The sequence below is a fragment of the Pipistrellus kuhlii genome, unplaced genomic scaffold (assembly GCF_014108245.1).
Source record: "Pipistrellus kuhlii isolate mPipKuh1 unplaced genomic scaffold, mPipKuh1.p scaffold_m20_p_22, whole genome shotgun sequence".
Classification (NCBI taxonomy): domain Eukaryota; kingdom Metazoa; phylum Chordata; class Mammalia; order Chiroptera; family Vespertilionidae; genus Pipistrellus; species Pipistrellus kuhlii.
Window position 1 is genome coordinate 11,660,781 of NW_023425521.1, and position 21,027 is coordinate 11,681,807.

The window sequence follows — 21,027 nt, forward strand, 5'->3', positions numbered from 1 at the left end:
ACAGCTTAAAAATTTTTAATGTTCTTATGTAGGATAATGACTTCCCTATATACTGTGCCCATACTGACTATTTTTAGTGCTCTTCACCTTTAGACTAAACAACCAATGACTCCAGGTACAATGAAAACACTAGCAACTGAAGATATTTTAGACCCTCAAAATGAAAGAAAAGATGGAAAAAACAGAGCTACTTTATACATATTTCAATGAACACACAACTATTAGATTTTTGCACAGAGACATAGCCTAGAAACACCTCGATGTGGTAAAAATGGTTTCCCTGTAATACTGGAAAAATCAAATACTGGGAGACAAGTGAGGCCTAAATGATTAAGAGGCAAGCTTTTAAACTTCCAATCCCAGATCCACCACTTATCAACAATGTGTCTTTCTATGCCCCTTACCTATCCTCTTTGAGCTCCAACTCTCATCAGTGAACTAGAGTAATGGACACATCTTGCAGAATGGTGGAAATGTGCTGATAATGATATAATCAACGTAGCATTTGTGTGGAAAATATAAGCATTATTATTCACCTGATTTATAAATTTACTTCCTTACTTTTCTGTTCTGTATACTTCCCTCTCACCGTAGTCCTCAGAGAAAAGTCCCTAATTAAGAGTTCAAATAGGTATAAACTGAGACTACTCAGATCAATTTTGCAAATTCAACACCATGACATCACAAAAACTAAAACACTAAAAATAGCCACACTTCTGCCGATACCAGTTTGGCTCAGTGGATAGAGCGTCAGCCTGCGGACTGAAAGGTCCCAGGTTCAATTCCGGTCAAGGGCATGTACCTGGGTTGCGGGCACATCCCCAGTAGGGGGTGTTCAAGAGGCAGCTGATCGATGATTCTCATCGATGTTTCTAACTATCCCTCTCCTTTCCTCTCTGTAAAAAATCAATAAAATATATATATATATTTTAAAAAACTTAAAAGAAATTTAAGATGAACAGAACAGAGCATTTGAGAGCTTGCTACCTGGCATATCTTGTCTCCAACAAGCTCATAAAAATTCTCTATCACTCCAGACATTTCTTATATTAACATTTCTGCTGGTCAATGACCAGTGGAAATCAGTCCTCATTGACCAGTGTCTCCCTGTGAAAGGGTCCTTGAGGCATCTCTTTAGAAGAGCTGGAGCTCTGTGGTTACACTCAGGCTGATCACCATCAGGTTTGGGGAGATGATGTGACTCCCCACCCGCACCCCCAAGCCATACAACCATCAAGTGGCAAAGGCCTATGCAGAACTCAGGTCTGGATGCTTGCCTCTCTCCATGTGCCCCCACTGCCCTCTCTTTACACACAGACCAGGAGCCGGAGATATGTGCAGGCTGCCCGGTTCCATGAGGAAGACCATTTCTGGGGAGACTGTTCCACAACAGACTGGAAACAAGCACAGGTCTTGCCAAGTGAGAATAAAAATACCATGCTGAGGAATAACAAACAGCTCTCGTAGCACAGCTGGTCTGCCTGAAGAGTTCATGGTTAAGAGTTTAGTAACATGCAAACACCACAGTCAAACAGCAGGAGTTCCCAAGATAGCAGAGAAACAGGAACCCGCCCCGAAGGATGAGAACAGTGAAATGTTAAAACTCCGCCCATCCACATGGCCAAGGACAGGGAAAAATAAACCATGACATCCTGTTAGAGGGGGATTCACAAAGAAGGCAGACTCTTGGAATTAGGAAGAAAAGAAAAAAGATATTAATAGATGAAGGCTAAGCACTGTACCAACTTTGTATAGTTAAGAAGCTGTGTGTCTTCAAAATGATCTAGACAATAAAAATCTGACTCTAAAACAACAAAAGAAAACAAACAAACCAAACAAGATGAACAGAACACATGTTCCCCAGTCATAATTTATCTAAGTACCACAACGCCTGGCCAAATTTTGCAGAAACCTAAATTATTCCAAGTAGTAAAGGTCCCAATGATAAAGACTGTTATTTAAAAAAATAAAAAAATCCAGCAAACTGAGAGAGCAGAAAACATTATGAAAGCCTAAATGTCATAGTTTGGCCATTTACAATGTCAATAAGATGGTTCCCTCTTTGCAAGATACTGGTGATGGCCATAAGCAATACCTTTGGAAGGTTGCTAGTGTTTAGGCAGGGGGGAAAATTTACCTCAGACCTTCAAAATTTCTGATTTCATCCAGCTGAACAAATCAAACTTTAAAAAACACATTTAAGTTGTGTGAAAAGGATGAAACTGGTAGTTGTACCTTAAGAAAAATAATAAAAACTTGAACACCTATTTGAAAATTGACAACAAAAAATAAGCAAATGAAAAAAGGTTTAACAACTCTAAAGTTATTCTACTCATGTTCGTTTCTAGAAAAATAATTTCAGCCATACATATTAAAAACCAGAAACAATTAGTATTTTTAACTGCATGGCTGGACTGTGTACATTACAAGCTCCAGAAAATAGTTGGCATTTATACTTCAGTAGGAAAAACTGGGATGGATTTAAAGTTTTCTTAAACTTTTAATATTTTTTGAGATGTGAAACTGCAAATTCCTTGGATAACAGAACAAAAAATCATAGTAGCTTTTCAGCAGTATGTCAAAATGAAATAATCTAGAAAAAAATAAGCCAAGTTGGCTACCCAGTGTTTTGGATGAGTACAAAAATCTGGCTCATAGACACTTGGGAATACTGTTTCCAAAGAATCCATCTGGTCTCAGAATAAAGGCCCTAGCTTATAAGAATTTATTCTAAAGTTCCTAAGTGAAGAAAGTTCAGATACTAAGTACATTGGACTGTTAAAAATGACAACTATGGTTGAATCTGCATTTCTCAAAAATCTAGTTCAGATTAAAGACCAAAATGATCATCCTTCTGCATGAATGCAAGCCTAATATAATTCCTAATACAGTTATAAGCTTGCTTAAGAGTCAAAACAGTGTTACCCATGTGGTCACTGACAGATGATTTTTAAAAATTATTTACCCAAAAGTATAGTTCTAGCCCTAGCCAGTTTGACTCAATGGGTAAGGCATCAGCCTACAGACTGAAGAGTCCCGCATTAGATTCTAGTCAAGGGTACATGCCCGGGTTTCAGGCTCAACATGCAAGAGGCAACTAATCAATAATTCTTCATCATTGTTGCTTCTATCTCTCTCTCCTCCCTACCTCTCTGAACTCAATTTAAATTTAAAAATATATAATTCTGGTTTCTCTTTTGTAAAATACTGAATAAATTAACTTTGGGGGCATCATTCATATTCCACATACCATGCAAGGCACTGATTCCAAATAAATACATTATATTTGAGGAAGAACCATAACAGAGAATAAATTTAAAGTGTATATATATGATTTCACATCTTTTTTTTCTAATATTTAGTTTTTATTTATTTTTCTTGCCTTATTATAATAGTTACGGCCTGCATTTTTTGGTAAATAGAAGTTGTGATAGAAGCCATCCCAAACTCACAAGAAAGTGTTTAACATATCACTATTGAGTATGATGTTGGCTTGAGATTTCTTTTTATAGATAATCTTTATCATACTGATTATGTTTCTTTCTATGCCTAATTAGCTGAAAGGTGTTTGTTTTTTATCATAAATGGCTATTGAAGTTTATCAATGGTTTTTCCCCCACTTCTATTGAGATGATCTTACGATTTTCTTCTTCATTCTGCTGATATGGTGAATTATAAGGACTTTTTTTCAAATGTTGACCAATGTTGTAGTCCTGGAATATCTGTTACTTGGTCCTGATATGTAATTCTTTTCATATACCGTGTTTCCCCAAAAATAAGACATCCTCCGAAAATAAGAGCTACTTACAGGTTTCCTTCTGAGTGAAATATAAGGCATCCCCCGAAAATAAGGCCCCCCCCTAGGCAAAAAATGAGAGATTTGGTCCACTGATTCTGAAAGAAATGTAGTCACAAGAAATTCACCATGAAATTCAGGAATTGGATTGCTATGATGATGTTCCAGAAGATGATGACATGATTGTCATTAAATAAATGAGTAAATTCTTGATACTGTAGGATTCATAGTTTGTCTGGTTTGTGTTGACAACTACGGTACTAATGTACCTTATACAGGTAATAAATTTCCTTTAGTTTCATTTAACAATAAATGTGTACCGTATTCTTCTTCATGGAAAAATAAGACATCCCCTGAAAATAAGACCTAGCACATCTTTGGGAGCAAAAATTAATATAAGACACTGCCTTATTTTCGGGGAAACAGGGTATCACTGGATTCTATTTGGTAGTAATTATATGTAAATTATACCAAGGAAAAAAGGAGAGGGAAAGGGAAATGGAGGGAAAGAGGGATGCATGGGTATGAAAAGATGAGGATAAAAGAATTACCATGCCTAAAACGGCTTGGCTAAGTGGATAGATCATTGACCTGCGGACTGAAAGGTGCCAGGTTCAAATCCAGTCATGTACCTGGGTTGCGGGCACATCCCCAGTGAGAGGTGTGCAAGAGGCAGCTGATCGATGTCTCTATCATCGATGTTTCTAACTCTCTACTCTCTCTACCTCTCTGTAAAAAATCAATAAAATATATTTAAAAAAAAAAAAAAGAATTACCAAAGAAAAAAGAAAATCATGACAGCAGAGTAGAATTATTTAATTAGTAATCCTCATTGAGACAATCTTGCGAAAGAATAAGAAACAAATTACCTTTTAATTAATCATTATAGGGGAGTGTAACAGCCAAATAATACAGTACCAGAAAGAGAGAACCAAAAGAAAACAGGAAAATAAATGATCAAAAAAGCAATGTAAGAAATTTTCTCAAAATTATGTATAGTCCTTACATTTCCACACTGAAGGAGCTCAGGACAATCCATGAACCAAGAAATAAAACTGAAAAGTTTCAGAATACTGGATGCCACAGAGGAAAATAAGCCAATTGCAAAGAAAAAGGTATCAACATGGCTTCAGATTCTTCAACCACAACACCAGACCAATGCCTTCAAAATTATGAAGTAACATTATTTAAAAACAAGTATTTATTACCCAGCCAAAGTATCAACCAAGAATATGTAAGAATAAAGACATCTACAGACAAACAAAAGCTACCACAAATCAGTACCAGCCAGTGAGGCGCAGTTAGTTGAGCATTGGCCCATGCACCGCTATGTCACTGGTTCAATTCCTGGTCAGGGCACATGCCCTGTTTGAGGGCTAGATTCCCAGTAGGAGGCATGTAGGAGGCAACCAATCGATGTTTTTTCTCTCTCTTTCCTTCTTTCTCTTCCCCATCCTTTCCTTCCTCCTTCCCTCTTACTTGGTTCCTGTCTTTTAAAAAAATCAATAAAAACATATTTTAAAAAGATCTAACACATCATTTTCGGTTCTTATAAGTGTATTTCTCGTATCATACAATCTCACTCATCTAGGGGAAATAGTGAACAACATGAACTGATGAACAAAAACAGACCCGAAGACAGGGAAGCATCGATAAGACTATCAAACCTCAGGGGAGGGGAGGGGGGGAGGGAGAGAAATCAACCAATGGACTTGCATGCGTGCATATAAGCCTAACCAGTGCTCATGGACTACTGGGAGGTGGGGCATACGTGGGGAGAGATTTGGGATGGGAATAGGGGGATGAGGACAAATATATGATACTTTAATCAATAAAGAAATTAAAAAAAAAAAAAAAAGATATAATACAAATCCTTTTGGTTTTTTTCCAGGAAATTTCTTAAGGACTTTATCCCATCAAAATGAGCACACAAAGCAAAATGGACAAAAGATACTCATTTTTCCATTATAAATCTTATGTGATAAGTTATAACAAATCTTTAAAAAATTAAACAAAAATTAACCATGAGACCTGTTATTTTTGCAAGTCATAACAGAACATTTAGCTATATGTATGAAATTAAATTTTAAATCTGTTATTTTTTAAAGTAAGCATATTACAGTAGATGGAAGAATCTTTTTTCAATTAGACAAAGTAAATTAAACATAACAAATTCTACTAGTAATATTAACATTTATAGCTTTATACTCTCTCATGAGCAAAAATTGAAAAAGTTGAAGAACTGACATAGACAAAAGAGCTACATAAATGAAATGAAGGAAGAAAAATTTGCCTCTGTCAATTACATACAAAAGAAACAAAGACTTAGCACAGTCATTTAGTAATAAAGTTTTTCTTGATTCTAACCACCCAAAGAGAAAGCTGACTATTCCAAAAATAATAATGTTCTTTGTCAAAAGATTTCACCAAAACATAAATATTAATACATCAGAAATAGGAGGAAGAGAGTGAGAGTGCAAAGGAGAGACGGAGAAGAGAGCTGAAATCTGTACATGCCATAAAATTCAAAAAGAAGAAAAATGTCCACATGACTTCAGGATACTACTGTCTTACTACCTTCTTATCATTTCAATTGAGATTTAATCACCACATTAATCCCTAACATTAGTTTTAATAAACATCTCCTGGTAGTTTTAATAAACATCATTCTCACCAATCTAGAGTATTAATAACTGTTTAAATAAGTATTAGAAGGAAGATTTCCCAACTTGTTTAATTTATGTTTTAAAAAAGATCTAACACAACAAGTTTTAAAAACATAAATTAAAATATCTTAATAACCTTTTTAAAAAGATTTCATAGTGTGCATATAATAATTAGTAGGATTGTTTTTAGTGCACATGCTAAAATGCTAAGTGATCACAGATAAGTTAATGAGAAAATACAACCCTTAGGAAGCTCACATCATTAAATAGTCAGGAGTTACATAGGCATCCAAATAGCAGACTTAATTTTAAAATGTGCTTGATTCTATAAAAAGTAAAAATAACATATGATATGTAAATCAACATTAAGAAGTATTCATTATTAAAGCAGAGATCAAAGGTCAAAAGCCAGAAACTGTACTTCTGACATAGCTGGAAATGCAGAGAGCAGACTCCTCTCTAATCAAGACAATGATGAAAAACCAAGCTCTCCAAGGCAGGCAGTAACTTCGAAAAGGAGTTAAGACACAAGAACAACAGAGACTTGGGGAATGCCCAGAGAAGAAAGCTAAACCAGAAACATAACAAAAGCGGCACAGTCAGCGAGGAAAGGGACCTGGGAGGAGCGATGCCATGAAAACCAGGAGAGAAGAGGCCTTCAAGAAAGAGCCAGCCAAGTCAGAGGCTAAATCAAGATCAAAGAGGATGAAGATAAATCAAAAACACAGCAGAAAGTGAATGGCCATATTGAATTGGTTAAGATTACCTATTTCCATCTCAACTGACGGGACTAAAAGTTTATCTTGGGGGGGAAGAGGAGAAGGGGCATAGACACTTGGGAGAAAACAGACTTTAGTTATCATTCTTGCTGTCTGTAGTCCAAGACCAATAAAAGAAATGTTCTGAATGATTTGTTTCTTCTTAAGGGCTACACTTACCAAACTGTGGAGCAGGCAAGATCCTGGCCGCCCGAATTGGGCCATTGCGAACAGAGAAGAGCTCCTGTGCTTCCCCACTGATCTGCAAGAGAAGACAAAAAAAAATTCAGTAAATGAAAACACAGGTCAGGACATTAATATATGAAAATGAGATCTCCTAAATGTTATTGTAACTTATTGTCTATATGTAACACACTCATACACATTTATGGATAATCATATACATTAAGTATACCATAACTTAAGTTATCGTTAATATTGTAAGAGCATACACTTGATATGAATGGTAGAACATGTGGTCTGTCTGGAAGTCTATAATTTTTCATCTTTAATAAACTACTATAAATCAGCTCAGTTCCTACACGACTGCTTTCTAAAGCAACTATGGTTTTTTGAAAAGCAGATCTTAAATGTTGCAGTAAATTTCAAAAATATGTTGTAAAAGAGAAAAAGCAAAATATATCGTAAAGAATGCTAAAGTGAAATGTCAATGACCTAGTTACCAGTTATGGTTCTGCAACTGGCTGTTAACCACCTTGAGTAAATCATTTGACTTCCATAAACATTTTTTATGTCCTTTTTTCTTTCCTGAACATATTTTTAATAAAAACTGTATATATTCAAGGAGTAAAACAGGATAATTCAATATACATATACACAGTAAAATGATTACTGCAGACAACTCCTCAGTTACCTTTACTGTGTGATAAGAGCACCTGAAATCCACTACTTAGCATTTTTCCAGTATGTAGTTCAGTATTGTCAACTATAGTCATCATGACTGAACATTAGATCTTACCAACAATGCATCCTTTGACTAACATCTTCCCACTTCCCCCACCTCCCATAAACCTATTCTTTTATATTTATAAACTGAGAAGCTAAAGGTGCTAAAAGACAAAGATACTTCTAATTTCAATATTATATGAATAAAAAATTAACATATAAACTTCAGTAAATGTTACTTTTTTTTGGTATACACATAACACCATAATGAATGACCATTTATTTTGAGTCATATCAAATTTATTCTTCAGATTATATAAAGAGTAAAGCAATCTATTAAAACAAAGGTAAAAGGGATATGCTAATACATGTGTCAAGTGTAAAAAAAAAAACAACGGTTTTTCAAAATTAGTGGCTCAAGAAAAAAGTTTGCTGCTAATTGAAATATTGAATAGATTAAATGTGAATTAGTTAAGAAAGGCTTTCCAGAGGACTTTAAGTGGTAATGTAGTTCCTATTACATTTTCATTTTCTTCCCCAATACATTTTCATAATTGTCGATTCTTTGATGGAATATGTAATGTCAAATAGGGAAAATGGCAAACATTATACAACTAGTTCTAAATACTCAAGAACTTTAAACAGATATAATAATGATAAACATTCAATAGAGGAAACATGCTGATGGTATTTTTTTTTTAAATAGGCCTGCCAGACAAGCAGTTTAAAATATCAACAGTGCATCTATTATAAAATAAAAGGCTTATAACTCTTCCAATATTAAACTATAAATTTGTACAGCTGTCTTTTAGATTAACTACTTTTTTAGATCTTCATCTTCTATGAGAATTTAAGTGCAGCAACCTATAAATATTTTTTTCTTATAAATGTTAAATTATGGTAATGCCTAAAGAGCCATCATATTCATTTTGCTTATAAAACTTATTACAACTTATTTATTGACCACAATGACAAGTCCCTCTAACAGCACCTGGGATGCAGAGATATGAGGAATGCTTGGCTCTTCAGACCAACTATGCAACAATAGCACCACCTATCACCAATTAAACACAAAGGCTATAAACTCAGCATAGCAAACTATAAGAATTTTCCTCTCTACATATTCATTCCTCTGTGAACACTAATTTTGTAAATGAAAACCATCGCCATTACATACTGCAGCTCTTAAGTCTACATTTTATTATAGAATAAAATTTAAAATTTAGAAAAAGCCTTTAAAAGTCAATTTGTTCAGCACCCAAAACAGTAATTACTCGTTCTCTGAAATCTGGAAATCACAATCTCTTTCATTTTAAGCACACTATGACTGCAAGGTTTATCACGAATATAATCCAATTATGTTATAGATGCATTATTGGCTCCTTCCACCAAATGACAAGTTATTTACTTTTTGAAAATAAATTGTCTCTGGGCAATGGATAAATAATATTCTTCTTCAATACATATACTGTTTCTATTAACAAGAAAATAAAAAATAAAATTTGCTTTGAAATTATAGTTAGAGTAATGAAAACCACTTCTCACTATTATAAATAAGATTTGTACCTATAACAAATCACTGTATTCCAACACAAAATCTACTCTATACTATTATTTTCATATGCCACAAGTCTAGCACTTAACTTTTGGTTCATGAGCCCTGAAGTTTTAAAAAATTAATCATATTTAACTGAGCTGCTGTACTAAATTACTCTAAACAATAAAGAATAAAACAAACCTGTCTTGGCATACTCACTATATGACAACCGTTTGTTATCTCTAGACTGATACACAAGAGCTTACTTTGATACAGAAAAACATTTTGAAATCTGAACACTCAATGTTTTTCAAAGTAATGGCTTTCAAAACAAACCTAAATGCTAGCTTCTACTCTAAACTCTTCTTTGAATGTACAGAAACAGGTAGAGGAAAAAAACACATTAGGACTGATTATAAAATGCTTCCTCACGATCATTATCCATCTTTTACTGCCATTAAGTTAAGCTCCTAGAAGCTTTGATTGCTTATAAAATAAGGAAAAGGGGAAGAAACATTGTCACTATTTATAGATATCTGTAAATATGTTAAAGTCAAGTTTGTTACAAGCAAAAAAGAAAAAAAGGTTTGCTACAAGCATAATGCTGAAGTGTCCTAAGGGAGTCACAAATGTCAAACTTCCCAAGAACTAACTCTTCAGTGTGTGCAAATTCTGTAGTGGACTATTTCAGAACAGAGACAGTGCTAACAGAGCTAAAACAGATAAGATGGGCACATTTTAGAAAGGACACAGAGAGGATGGATATGTCCTTATAGGCACCGTTTTAGCTGCCGTCTTCAATTGCCTCTAATGTTTTATGCAGGATGTTCACTGGTAATTTTGCTCTCAAATAAATAAGTGTCAAAACTTATTACATTTATTAAAGGCTTTCAAAGTGATTTTTAGGTTTCTTAAAGAGAGCTTATTGAAAATGGCAAAGAATCTCTGAGATGAGGATTTTATATATCCTGAATAGAATTACCGGGAGCTGTAAATTCACTTTTAAACCAACAACAATAATAAATCCAAGGGTAGAACTACAAGGAAAGAGTGTGTACCAAGCAATGTTCCACCTTCCTGGCAACTGCGGTTACTTGGGGAAAGGAGAAAACCTCTCCAATAGCTCCTCATGGCTCTCTGCCTTTGTTCTTACTGGCATTTTAATTTCTGATGACAGACTTTTGTTGTTTGGAGCATAAACCGGACGTACCAGTTTGGAGGCACAATAAGGAGAACAAAGAATGATTTGTTCACACTGTAAGGAAAAAAATCTTTTCCAACCATAGAAAATAGCTTTCGCATGGTGAAAATATGCAAATTACATACCAAACCAAAAAAGATGGGGGGAAGTACAAGTTTAGCATCTCACAATTCAATCTAAGGCAAAAGGAAATTATAACAGCCGAGACAATAATACATACAGAGAAAAGGCTATAAAAGTTGTGGGAGAGCTTTATAAGTGCTTTTAGAAGATTCTAAAAGCAAATGAAAGTCATCTAGCCCTCAGAACCAAACTTTTTTCTAAAAACTTGTCTTTTCAAACATCCATGACTACAAAATAGAAAATTCAATAAAATCAAGGACAATTAACAATAATGCTTTATAATGACAGAATTAAGACAAGGGTACATATTTACACCCTCCACTACTCTTTAGACTAGGGGTGTCGAACTCAATCAGAGAAGGGGCCAAAATCTAAAATCCAGCCTAAATCGCGGGCCGAATGGTTTACTGAACAGTCATAAACTGTCATTGTGATGGAAACGCAGCGGAGTGCAGTGAAGACAGCGCGGTGCGGGCCACATTGCAAGGCCTGGCGGGACGGATTTGGCCCGCGGGCCTTGTGTTTGACACATGTGCTTTAGACACTGGTCAAATGGGGAATTGTGGGCTACAATTGATTCAAACTTTATTAAAAGATAACAGACATGGGGGGTGGGGGGAAGAAAAACAGGAGAGAAGGGCTTTTGTACTATGATAATCCAGAAAGAGAATTTTGTGGTTTCAAGGAAATACTTGTTTACTTTTTGAAAATAAATTGTCTGCTGGGCAATGGAATTGTCTGAATGCAATTCAAATACCAACAAAATTATTTCAGGTTAAAACAGGAAGGAAAAAAAAGATAAGACAATAGCCCAGCCGCAGCTGCTCAGTGGTTGAGCATCAATCTGTGAACCAGGTCAGGGCACATGCCCAGCTTGCGGACTAGATCCACAATGTGGGGCATGCAGGAGGCAGCCAATCTGACTCCCTCTCCCTTTCTCTCTGAAATCAAAACTTTTTTTTAAAAATAAGGTTCTGCCTGCTCCACATCTTCTCCAACAGGTAGTGTCAACCATTCTGGTGGGTGGGAGTTACACTGTGGTTTAATTTGCAGTTTCTTCATGACTAAGAAGATTGCTTTTAATTCTTATTGGAATTTTTTTGTGTGTGAACCTTTCAATTTTATTAAATTATTATCTGTGTACATATTTTAACATTGCCCCCCCCAGAGTTTTGTGTCCATTGGTTGTACTTATATGCATGTATATAAGTCCTTCGGTTGAAATTTAAACACTGGTCAAATTCTTATTGGAATTTAGTTACACTACTTCATGAATGACTGAGTATTAAAGTCTATTGCTCAATACAGTTGCCTGATTCTTAAAAATATATAGATAGATAGATTTAAATGGTTGCTCATGATGGGGGAAAAAGTATAAATCAGTCTCTGGAAAAGCAATGCTGCCTCAAACTAAATGTAGAGACCGTCTTTTTTATAGAAGCCCTCCATTAGGGCAAGTGATGTGAAACATTTGTCCTAATGGACTCTTGTCTTCCAGAGATTTGTATGATAAATAGTACAGAATATGAATGAGATTCAAGAACTCAGTATAGCAGTTCTAGAAAAAGGTAAAGCTTTTTATACTTAATCGAATTCCTACTTAATTCCAAATCTAATCATGAGAAATCTTTCCACCCAAATAAGAACAAATAGTTGGTTGGCAAACACCAAAATGCCATCCCTTGAAGTAAAAAACATTATTGATTTGTAAAAAATCACACAAATATTCAAAGAAAATTCAGGTACTGCTAAAAAGAGGAAACATACAAATATCACTATATTTCCCTATAACTCAAGCAGTTCAAACACAAAGTATAATGATTAGTAGTTCCTTTTCTTCATAAGCACTATAACAAGCTTTATTCTTTAAAAGAAGAAAAAAATATATTGATTTACCTATTTTTCAAAATGGCTACATTTGATGTAGAAAATAATTTCTAGGCTGGAAATATGAATTAAAACACTAAGCCAGCCGGGACTGGTTTGGCTCAATGGATAGCGGGTCAGCTTAGGGACTGAAGGGTCCCGGGTTCGATTCCAGTCAAGGGCATGTACCTTGGTTGCGGGCATATCCCCAGAAGGGGGTGTGCAAGAGGCAGCTGATCGATGACTCTCTCTCATCGATGTTTCTAGCTCTCTCTCTCCTTTCCTCTCTGTATAAAATCAATAAAATATATTAAAAAAAAAAAAAAAACACTAAGCCACCAGACATGAAAGACAACAGAAAAAGAATTCCTCATGTATATCTTAGCATATCCTGAATTTCAGTCTAAAATATTTTTCATGCCGAAACTGGTTTGGCTCAGTGGATAGAGCGTCGGCCTCTGGACTGAAAGGTCCCAGGTTGATTCTGGTCAAGAGCATGTGCCTTGGTTGCGGGCACATCCCCAGTGGGGGGTGTGCAGAAGGCAGCTGATCGATGTCTCTCTCTCATTGACGTTTCTAACTCTCTTTCCCTCTCTCTTCCTCTCTGTAAAAAAATCAATAAAATATAAATATATATATATATATATATATATATATATATATATATATATATATATCCCCCATGTCATTTTGGCCGGTGTAGCTAAGTTAGTTTGAGCATCATATAGTGAACCAAAAAGATTGCTGGTTCAATTCCCTGTCAGGGCACATATTTAGATTGTGGGGGAGGGAAATGCATCAATGTTTCACTCTCTCTCTCTCCTTTCCTCTCTCTCTAAAATCAATAAACATATCCTCGGGTTCTCCAGACAAGTAATGGTTCTGGTTCACCTAAGAATTCTAAAGGAGTAAAAGCAATCAACAGGGAAGATCCCTGGAAGTTTTTTTTTATCCCCGCCCCCCGCCCAAAAGATAATGACCTATGGCAACAATGCCAAGTATGTACAACATGCCAGATCATCAGTTACAAATATCACACAGCAACAACATCAATGATTCTAACAGTTAATAAATTTGACTTATGTTTATTAACTATACAAAGTTGCTAACTTTGAGTTTGGCTTTTAAAATAGGGGTGATGACATATCTATCTAACAAGGTAGCTGCGTTAAAGTGTGTATTTAAAATACATAACACATAGTTGGCACTAAAAAAAACAGTTAAATCAAGAAGATACTTGTTGAATGAATGAACTGATAAGTAAATGATTGAGTCTGATTATCCTGTCTCAATGGTATTTAGTATAATTTGCCATTGCCCCACTGTTCTCAAAGCATGTTAATATTTAATGCCTGGAAATTAGTTAATTCCATATCAGAAAACACACTTTGTTACAACTCATTCTGGAACCCATCAATATGTTCCTTCCTATGCTTTACCGCTCTTGAGGAAAGGACTACTACTAGACGGTCAACAGCACCCCATCTGGACAGCAGTTTCTATCACACTTACCTTCACACTCCAGCCTCAAGACCAAGGCAGTCTCTCTGCGTCTCTGCGTCTCTTACAAATACCCCACGCTCATTCCAACCTTCAGGTGTTAATATAATGTTTTTACCTGCAACAGGTTTTCTTACCAACAGTGATGTAAAAGCAGCCCACTTAAATAGACAAATGTAGTTATCAATCTTTTCTAATTGTTTTACATGTACTAATCATACAAACATAACTGAAAAGAACTTCCTTAAAAAGATAATTTAGCCCTAGCCAGTTTCTCACTCAATTTTTATGTAAAAATAACTGCTTTAAAAATAATATATACAAGTGGAGCAAAAGAAAGTTTACAGATATGAATATGCAAAAAAAAGATTTATTCTTGTATTATATATTAATTATTGCATTATTTTCCTTATGAACTACAATATAAATCTATTTTTGCCCCATGCTCTATGTAAATTTTTTTAACATTCCCTGATATCACTGCCCCCCAAAATAGGGATAAAGGGTAAAAATATATGGAAGGGCCAAGACCGGTTTGGCTCAGTGGTAGAGCATTGGTCTGCGGACTGAAAGGTCCCAGGTTCGATTCCAGTTAAGGGCATGTACATTGGTTGCGGGCACATCCCCGGTAGGGGGTGTGCAAGAGGCAGCTGGTCGATGTTTCTCTCTCATTGACGTTTCTAGCTCTCTATCTCTCTCCCTTCCTCTCTGCAAAAAGTCAATAACATTTATTTTTTTAAAAAAATTATATATATATATATATATATATATATATATATATATATATATGAATGAATAGACAATGAGGCCTTAGACTAAGGAATTCAGACACTAAAGCAAAAAAACCTCACTTATCCTACCAGTAATTAAATATACAAGTATATAATAGTAGTTACCACTCTGCTGTTTCACATGTATTAATCATACAGACAACACAAATGAACTAATGAAGTTCCTTAAAAAGACTTTTTCATTACTTTAACTTAAAAATCACAAGAATAATTTTCTTAATTAGGGAGAAGAGATAAAAGTTAAAAAAAAAGAGATAGAGGAAGGGGTGGGGATACCATCTTATACTTACATATTAAGTTACTAAGCAACAAAAAGACCTCACCTATCTACGTGTGTGGCAATCATAACCACAAAGCACTCTCTAATAAGACTGATAGTCTCTCTCAAAAGGCACCCTGTGAGCCAATTCAGTGATATATTTTCAGTTTAGACATAAACAAAGAAAAATATTTCAAAAAATTGGCCAGAGAAGCATCAGAATCTCCTATTTATACACTGTATTCAAAACCATTTTTAAACTTGGGCCTTTATTTTTTTCGATAGAGAAAAGTCTCGCTGCCAGGGGTTTATTTTCCATATTACAGCTCTGCTCCAACAATTTCAAAAACTTAAGATAGCACAGTTTGAGGAAAGTATTCCTAACAGTAAAAAGTAATTATTTTGAAAGCTCCCAAAATTATTGAGAAACCAGGGGACAGGGTTTTTGTTTTATTTTTGCCTACCTAACCACAAATGATCAGGTTAGAGTGTCAATATCTCTATAACCTGCTCTGTATGCTGTCAAGGAAAAAAAAAGGGGGCAAACCACAAAAACCACTTAAAGTGCATGCTTGTTAGGGCTAACAACTTATACAACAGATATTTGCTAACCACATAAATCAGACGGCAACTGAGTGGATATTTTGGTCTTGACACCAAGTTCAAAATACAAAACTTGAGACAAGAAGGAAGTGTGTTTCAAGAACAATATGAAAAGAGCAGAACGCAAATATAATGAATGGACCTGTAACCGCAAATTTCATACTCCCAAATTTTTGCACACAGAGAGGAGTATTTTAAGTCGACTTTAACCTTTCCCCTTCAGCCTGATTTTTTTTAAAAAAGATCAAAGAAAAACAGTTTAAACTCACACGGTCCTCCAGTTATGCAACACAGATTTAGACATTACACTTCAAAACACCAGCCATTACTTCAGCACCACCAATCCAAATACCATTCCGAGCTTTGAAGCAGCCCTAATGGTATCTTCCATTTGCAAGTAACACTTCTGTAGTCAAAAGATCTTACTCGGGGTAGATGTTAATGCAAAACCTCTCAGACTACACAGACACGCACGCCTGGAGGCAGACTGGAAGGTGTTCAGAAGTCAATGTAACACCATTACGGAGAGTGTCAGCCTAGCAGCTGTCATAAACACTTCATAATCACTCAGACACAAACTGGATTCCCTTTAACTTGTTATTTTATTTTGTGCCGAATGTGTCCAGTTGAAAAGAGAAAGAGAGAAAACAGTGCTACAGATAAGCCAATACTGCCTTATAGCCTTCTTCCACTTTTAGAAGACTGAGTTTGTCACGTATTATTGGGATTCTAAATCTATCCTGATATGATCCATTGATTGAAGTTAGTTTTGTAATAATAGATATCTAACCAAGGAGGAATGGATGATATAAAATAGATGTACTAACTTTTAAGATTGAGAAAATGACTAAAAATTAAAAAGATTGCTGAAACCGGTTTGGCTCAGTGGTAGAGCGTCGGTCTGTGGACTGAAGGGTCCCAGGTTCGATTCCGGTCAAGGTCATGTACATTGGTTGCAGGCACATCCCCCGTGAGGAGGGTGCAGGAGGCAGCTGGTCGATGTTTCTCTCTCATCGATGTTTCTAGCTCTCTATCTCTCTCCCTTCCTCTCTGCAAAAAATCAATAAAATATATTTTTAAAAAATTAAAAAGACTGACAACAACCATTGTGGCAGGTAGCGGAGCAAATATATCTGATATTGCAGACAGAAGAATATAATGCTACAATCTCTTTGGAAAACTCTAGACAATTTCTAGTAAAGTTAAATATATGCCTAACCTACAACCCAGCAATTCTATTCCTAGATACTTACTCAAAAATACAGTAGGTGTATCTAATATTATGTTCATTGGAGCTTTATTCACTGTAACGGAGAGCCGAAAACACAAATGCCCATTAAGAGAATAGCTAAACAGCTCTAATCGGATTGACTCAGTAGTAGACAGAGCCTGCAGACGGGGGCACATATCCAGGTTTCAGGCTGGATCCCAGCCCTGGTCAGGGCTTGTGCAGGAGGCAACCAACTGATGTGTCTCTCTCACATAGATATTGTTCTCTGTGTGTCTCTCCCCCTCCCTAGCACTCTATCTAAAAATCAATGGGAAAATATCCCCAGATGAGGATTTGTAAACAAAACAAAACAAAAAAGAATAGCTAAACAAACTGTGATATATTCAATCAGTACAACAAAACACAGTAATAAAAATACAAACTACCACAACATGTAACAACATAGATAAATGTAAAAATTACAATGAGGCCCAGACAGCATAACTCAGTGGTTGAGTGTGAACCTATGAACCAGGAGGTCACAGTTCAATTTTCTATCAGAGCATATGCTCGGGTTGCGGGCTCATCTCCAGTGTGGGGCATGCAGGAGGCAGCCGATCAATGATTCTCTCTCGTCATTGATGTTTCTCTCTCTCTCCCTCCTTTCCCCTTTCTTTCTGAAAACAATAAAATATATTTTTTAAATTACAAAAAGCAGAAGTGAATACATAATGTGTATTCCACTATTTCTGTGAAGTTCAATACAGACAAAATTAATCTATGGTCAGAATAGTGATTACCTGACCTAAAAATAGGGAGAATACTGCTTGAGGAACTTTCTCAGTAAGAATATTTTTCATTTATTTATGTATGTGTACACCTTGCATAATACGTAAACACACACAAACACACACACAGTTATCAAACTATAGACTTGAAATTTGTATATTTTATGGCATGTCAACAATTTTTAAAAATCTATTTCATAAATAAACTATGATGAATCAGATAGTGGAATATTATTCAGCACTAAAAAGAAATGAAGTGCCAAACCGGTTTGGCTCAGTAGATAGAGCATCAGCCTGTGGACTGAAAGGTCCCAGGATCAATTCCGGTCAAGGGCATGTACCTTGGCTGCGGGCACATCCCCAGTGGGGGTGTGCAGGAGGCAGCTGATTGATGTTTCTCTCTCATGGATGTAAAAAAAATCAATAAAAAAATATATTTAAAAAAAAAGAAATTAACTATCAAGCCATGAAAAGACATGGAGAAATTTAATTGCATATTACTAGTGAAAGAAGTCAATCTGTATGATCTCAACCACATATATGACATATTGTAAATGCAAAACTGTATAGACACTGAAAAGATCAGTGGCTGCCAGAAATTAGGGAGAGGAAGTACAAAGAATTTTTAGAGCAGTGAATAGGCAGAACACAGAAGATACTTTGGGCACTGAGACTCTTTACGATACCATGATGGTGCATACATGTTCTTAAACAGTTGTCAAAATGCATAAAAGCACAACGTCAAAAGTGAACCCTAAAGTAACTGTTGGACTTTGAGTGATAATGCGTCAGTGTAGGTTTATCAAATATATCAAATGTACCACTTCGATGTGGAATGTTGACAGTAGAGAGGCTGTGTGTTTGTGGAGGCAGGAGATATACATGGGAACTTTCTGTACTTCCCGTACAATTTTGTTATGAGTCTAAAACTGTCCTAAAAAATAAATTCTATTTTTTTAAACAGTATCTACCAAAGTTTAACTGCTTAAATATGTTTTAATTTTTTCATCTGTAAAATGGGAATACCATCAACTAGTAAAAATGACAGAATAACTAGCTGGTTTGGCTTAGTGGGTAGAGCACTGGCTTATGGGCCAAAGGGCCCCGGGTTCAATTCCCATCAAGGGCATGGACCTTGGTTGCGGGCTCCTCCCCCACCTGTCCTAGTAAGGGCTCGGGCAGGAGGCATCCAATTAATGTGTTTTCTCTCATATCTATGTTTTTCTCTGTCTTTCCCTCTCTCTTCCACTTTCCCTAAATGTCAATGAAAAAATATCCTCGGGTGAGGATTAACAAATAAATGAAAATAAATAAATAAAGAAAAAATTTAAATGACAGAATAAACAATAGGTACAAAATGTGCCTAAAATAATGCATAGTATATTTTGATTATTTAAATTATAGATACTATTTATATTATTGTGAAACTTCACTAGGCAGCACAAGTGTCAAAATTTCCCCAGGCATCCCATCACTCCTCAAAGCTCTACAGCAATCTATTCATACCTCCCTGGTAACATTAATCTCATAGGCTACGGTATCTCAACCTTAGCACTACTTACTGACTTTTGGGCTGGACAATTCTTCCTTGAGAGAGGCTGTCCTGTAACACTGTAAGATCCTTAACAGCCTCTCTGTCTTTTACCCACTAGATGCCAGTAGCAACCCCAAATTGTTGACAACAAAATGTATCTGCAGACATAGCCAGATGTCCCTGGGGGCAAAATCACTTCCATTTGAGAAGCACTGACACAAGACTGCAATTATGTAGTGACATTTTGCACAAGCAGGATATAATCTCCTTAAGGTCTTAAGTTACAATTGTATCTCCTAACACTTGGCATAAAACCTAAAGTTTCAGTGTTGCTGAGTGGAAAAATTATGGTGCTATTAATTACTGAAAACAGAGATTTTGGGAAGGGATAGATTGCAAATGTGATGGAATGACAGCAAACAACAAGAGATTACAAAGCTTAGTATGGATCTTTTCTGAAACTGAGTCTCTAGCACAGTTAGATGAAAATATTCAGCAAAATGTTGAGATCCTAAAACAAATGTATTAAAGATATAAGCACATATACACACATATGTAATATACACAAACAAACATATGCATATACAATGTAGCTGGCACAAGAGATACGTCAGACAATGTAATTATAGCACAAGAGATACAAACACCATTAAGACAAGATCACACATCTCCCCTAAACTCCCAGCCTTTAAAACCCTCAAACCAAAGGACCCAGTACCTTCCCCTTCCCCCTCTCTTCTTGATTGCATCTCCTAAACCCTAAGGATCCCCACAAGACTTGCAACCAGGGGAGCAAAGGGCAGTGTCAGGGCTAACCCCCATACCTGTCCCCAACTTGCCCTTTTCTGACTCTCCAGTGAGCTGACAGCAGCTCCCCTTTGGTTCACTTCTCATCCATGTTTCTAGAGCCAAAGTAGCCCTGCCTACTCTCCTGTTGCTTCTATCCTAGGCCCTTCCTTATTTCACTGTCTCCAGCTTCAAAAAAAAAAAAAAGGGGGGGGGGGGCATCATCACAGTTCTAGGGAGGCTTACAAAGAATTCTCCCAGCTGCTCATATAAAAATCAAGATTCCCAGAAAGCACTGGAACACACAGGCAAAGTGAATCAAAAATTGGGAAATCAGAAATTTATTTTTCATTTAATTCACTTGGTCCTATGTCCAAAGTTTAAACATTGAAATGAATATGAGCACAATTTAGAAAATAGTAATAGTAGTTTGAATTTCTTTTAAAATTCTCCAGAAAACTAATGTTTTCTGTTATCTCACTCTTCTCAGAAAAATGAGACAACTGATTACTCACAATAAGCTGTTTCCTGGTTTTAATATTGTACTAAGAGTTTACATAAGCCAAAACCGGTTTGGCTCAGTGGAAGAGAGTCAGTTTGTGGACTGAAAGGTCCTAGGTTCGATTCCAGTCAAGGGCATGTACATTGGTTGTGGGCACATCCCCAGTGGGGGGTATGTAGAAGGCAGTTGGTCAATGATTCT

The 21,027-nt window shown here is 35.9% G+C and overlaps 1 protein-coding gene across 11 annotated transcripts in view; it reads right to left on the reverse strand.

Moving 5' to 3' along the window:
* The window catches only part of BCAS3 (BCAS3 microtubule associated cell migration factor), a 457,087-nt gene that overhangs the window by 404,800 nt on the left and 31,260 nt on the right, over positions 1-21,027 (reverse strand). For all 11 annotated transcript variants that reach the window (XM_036451745.2, XM_036451750.2, XM_036451747.2 and 8 more), the window contains exon 6: positions 7,401-7,482. In XM_036451745.2, coding sequence (XP_036307638.1) covers positions 7,401-7,482 — 82 coding nt within the window. The remainder of the gene's footprint in view (positions 1-7,400; positions 7,483-21,027) is intronic.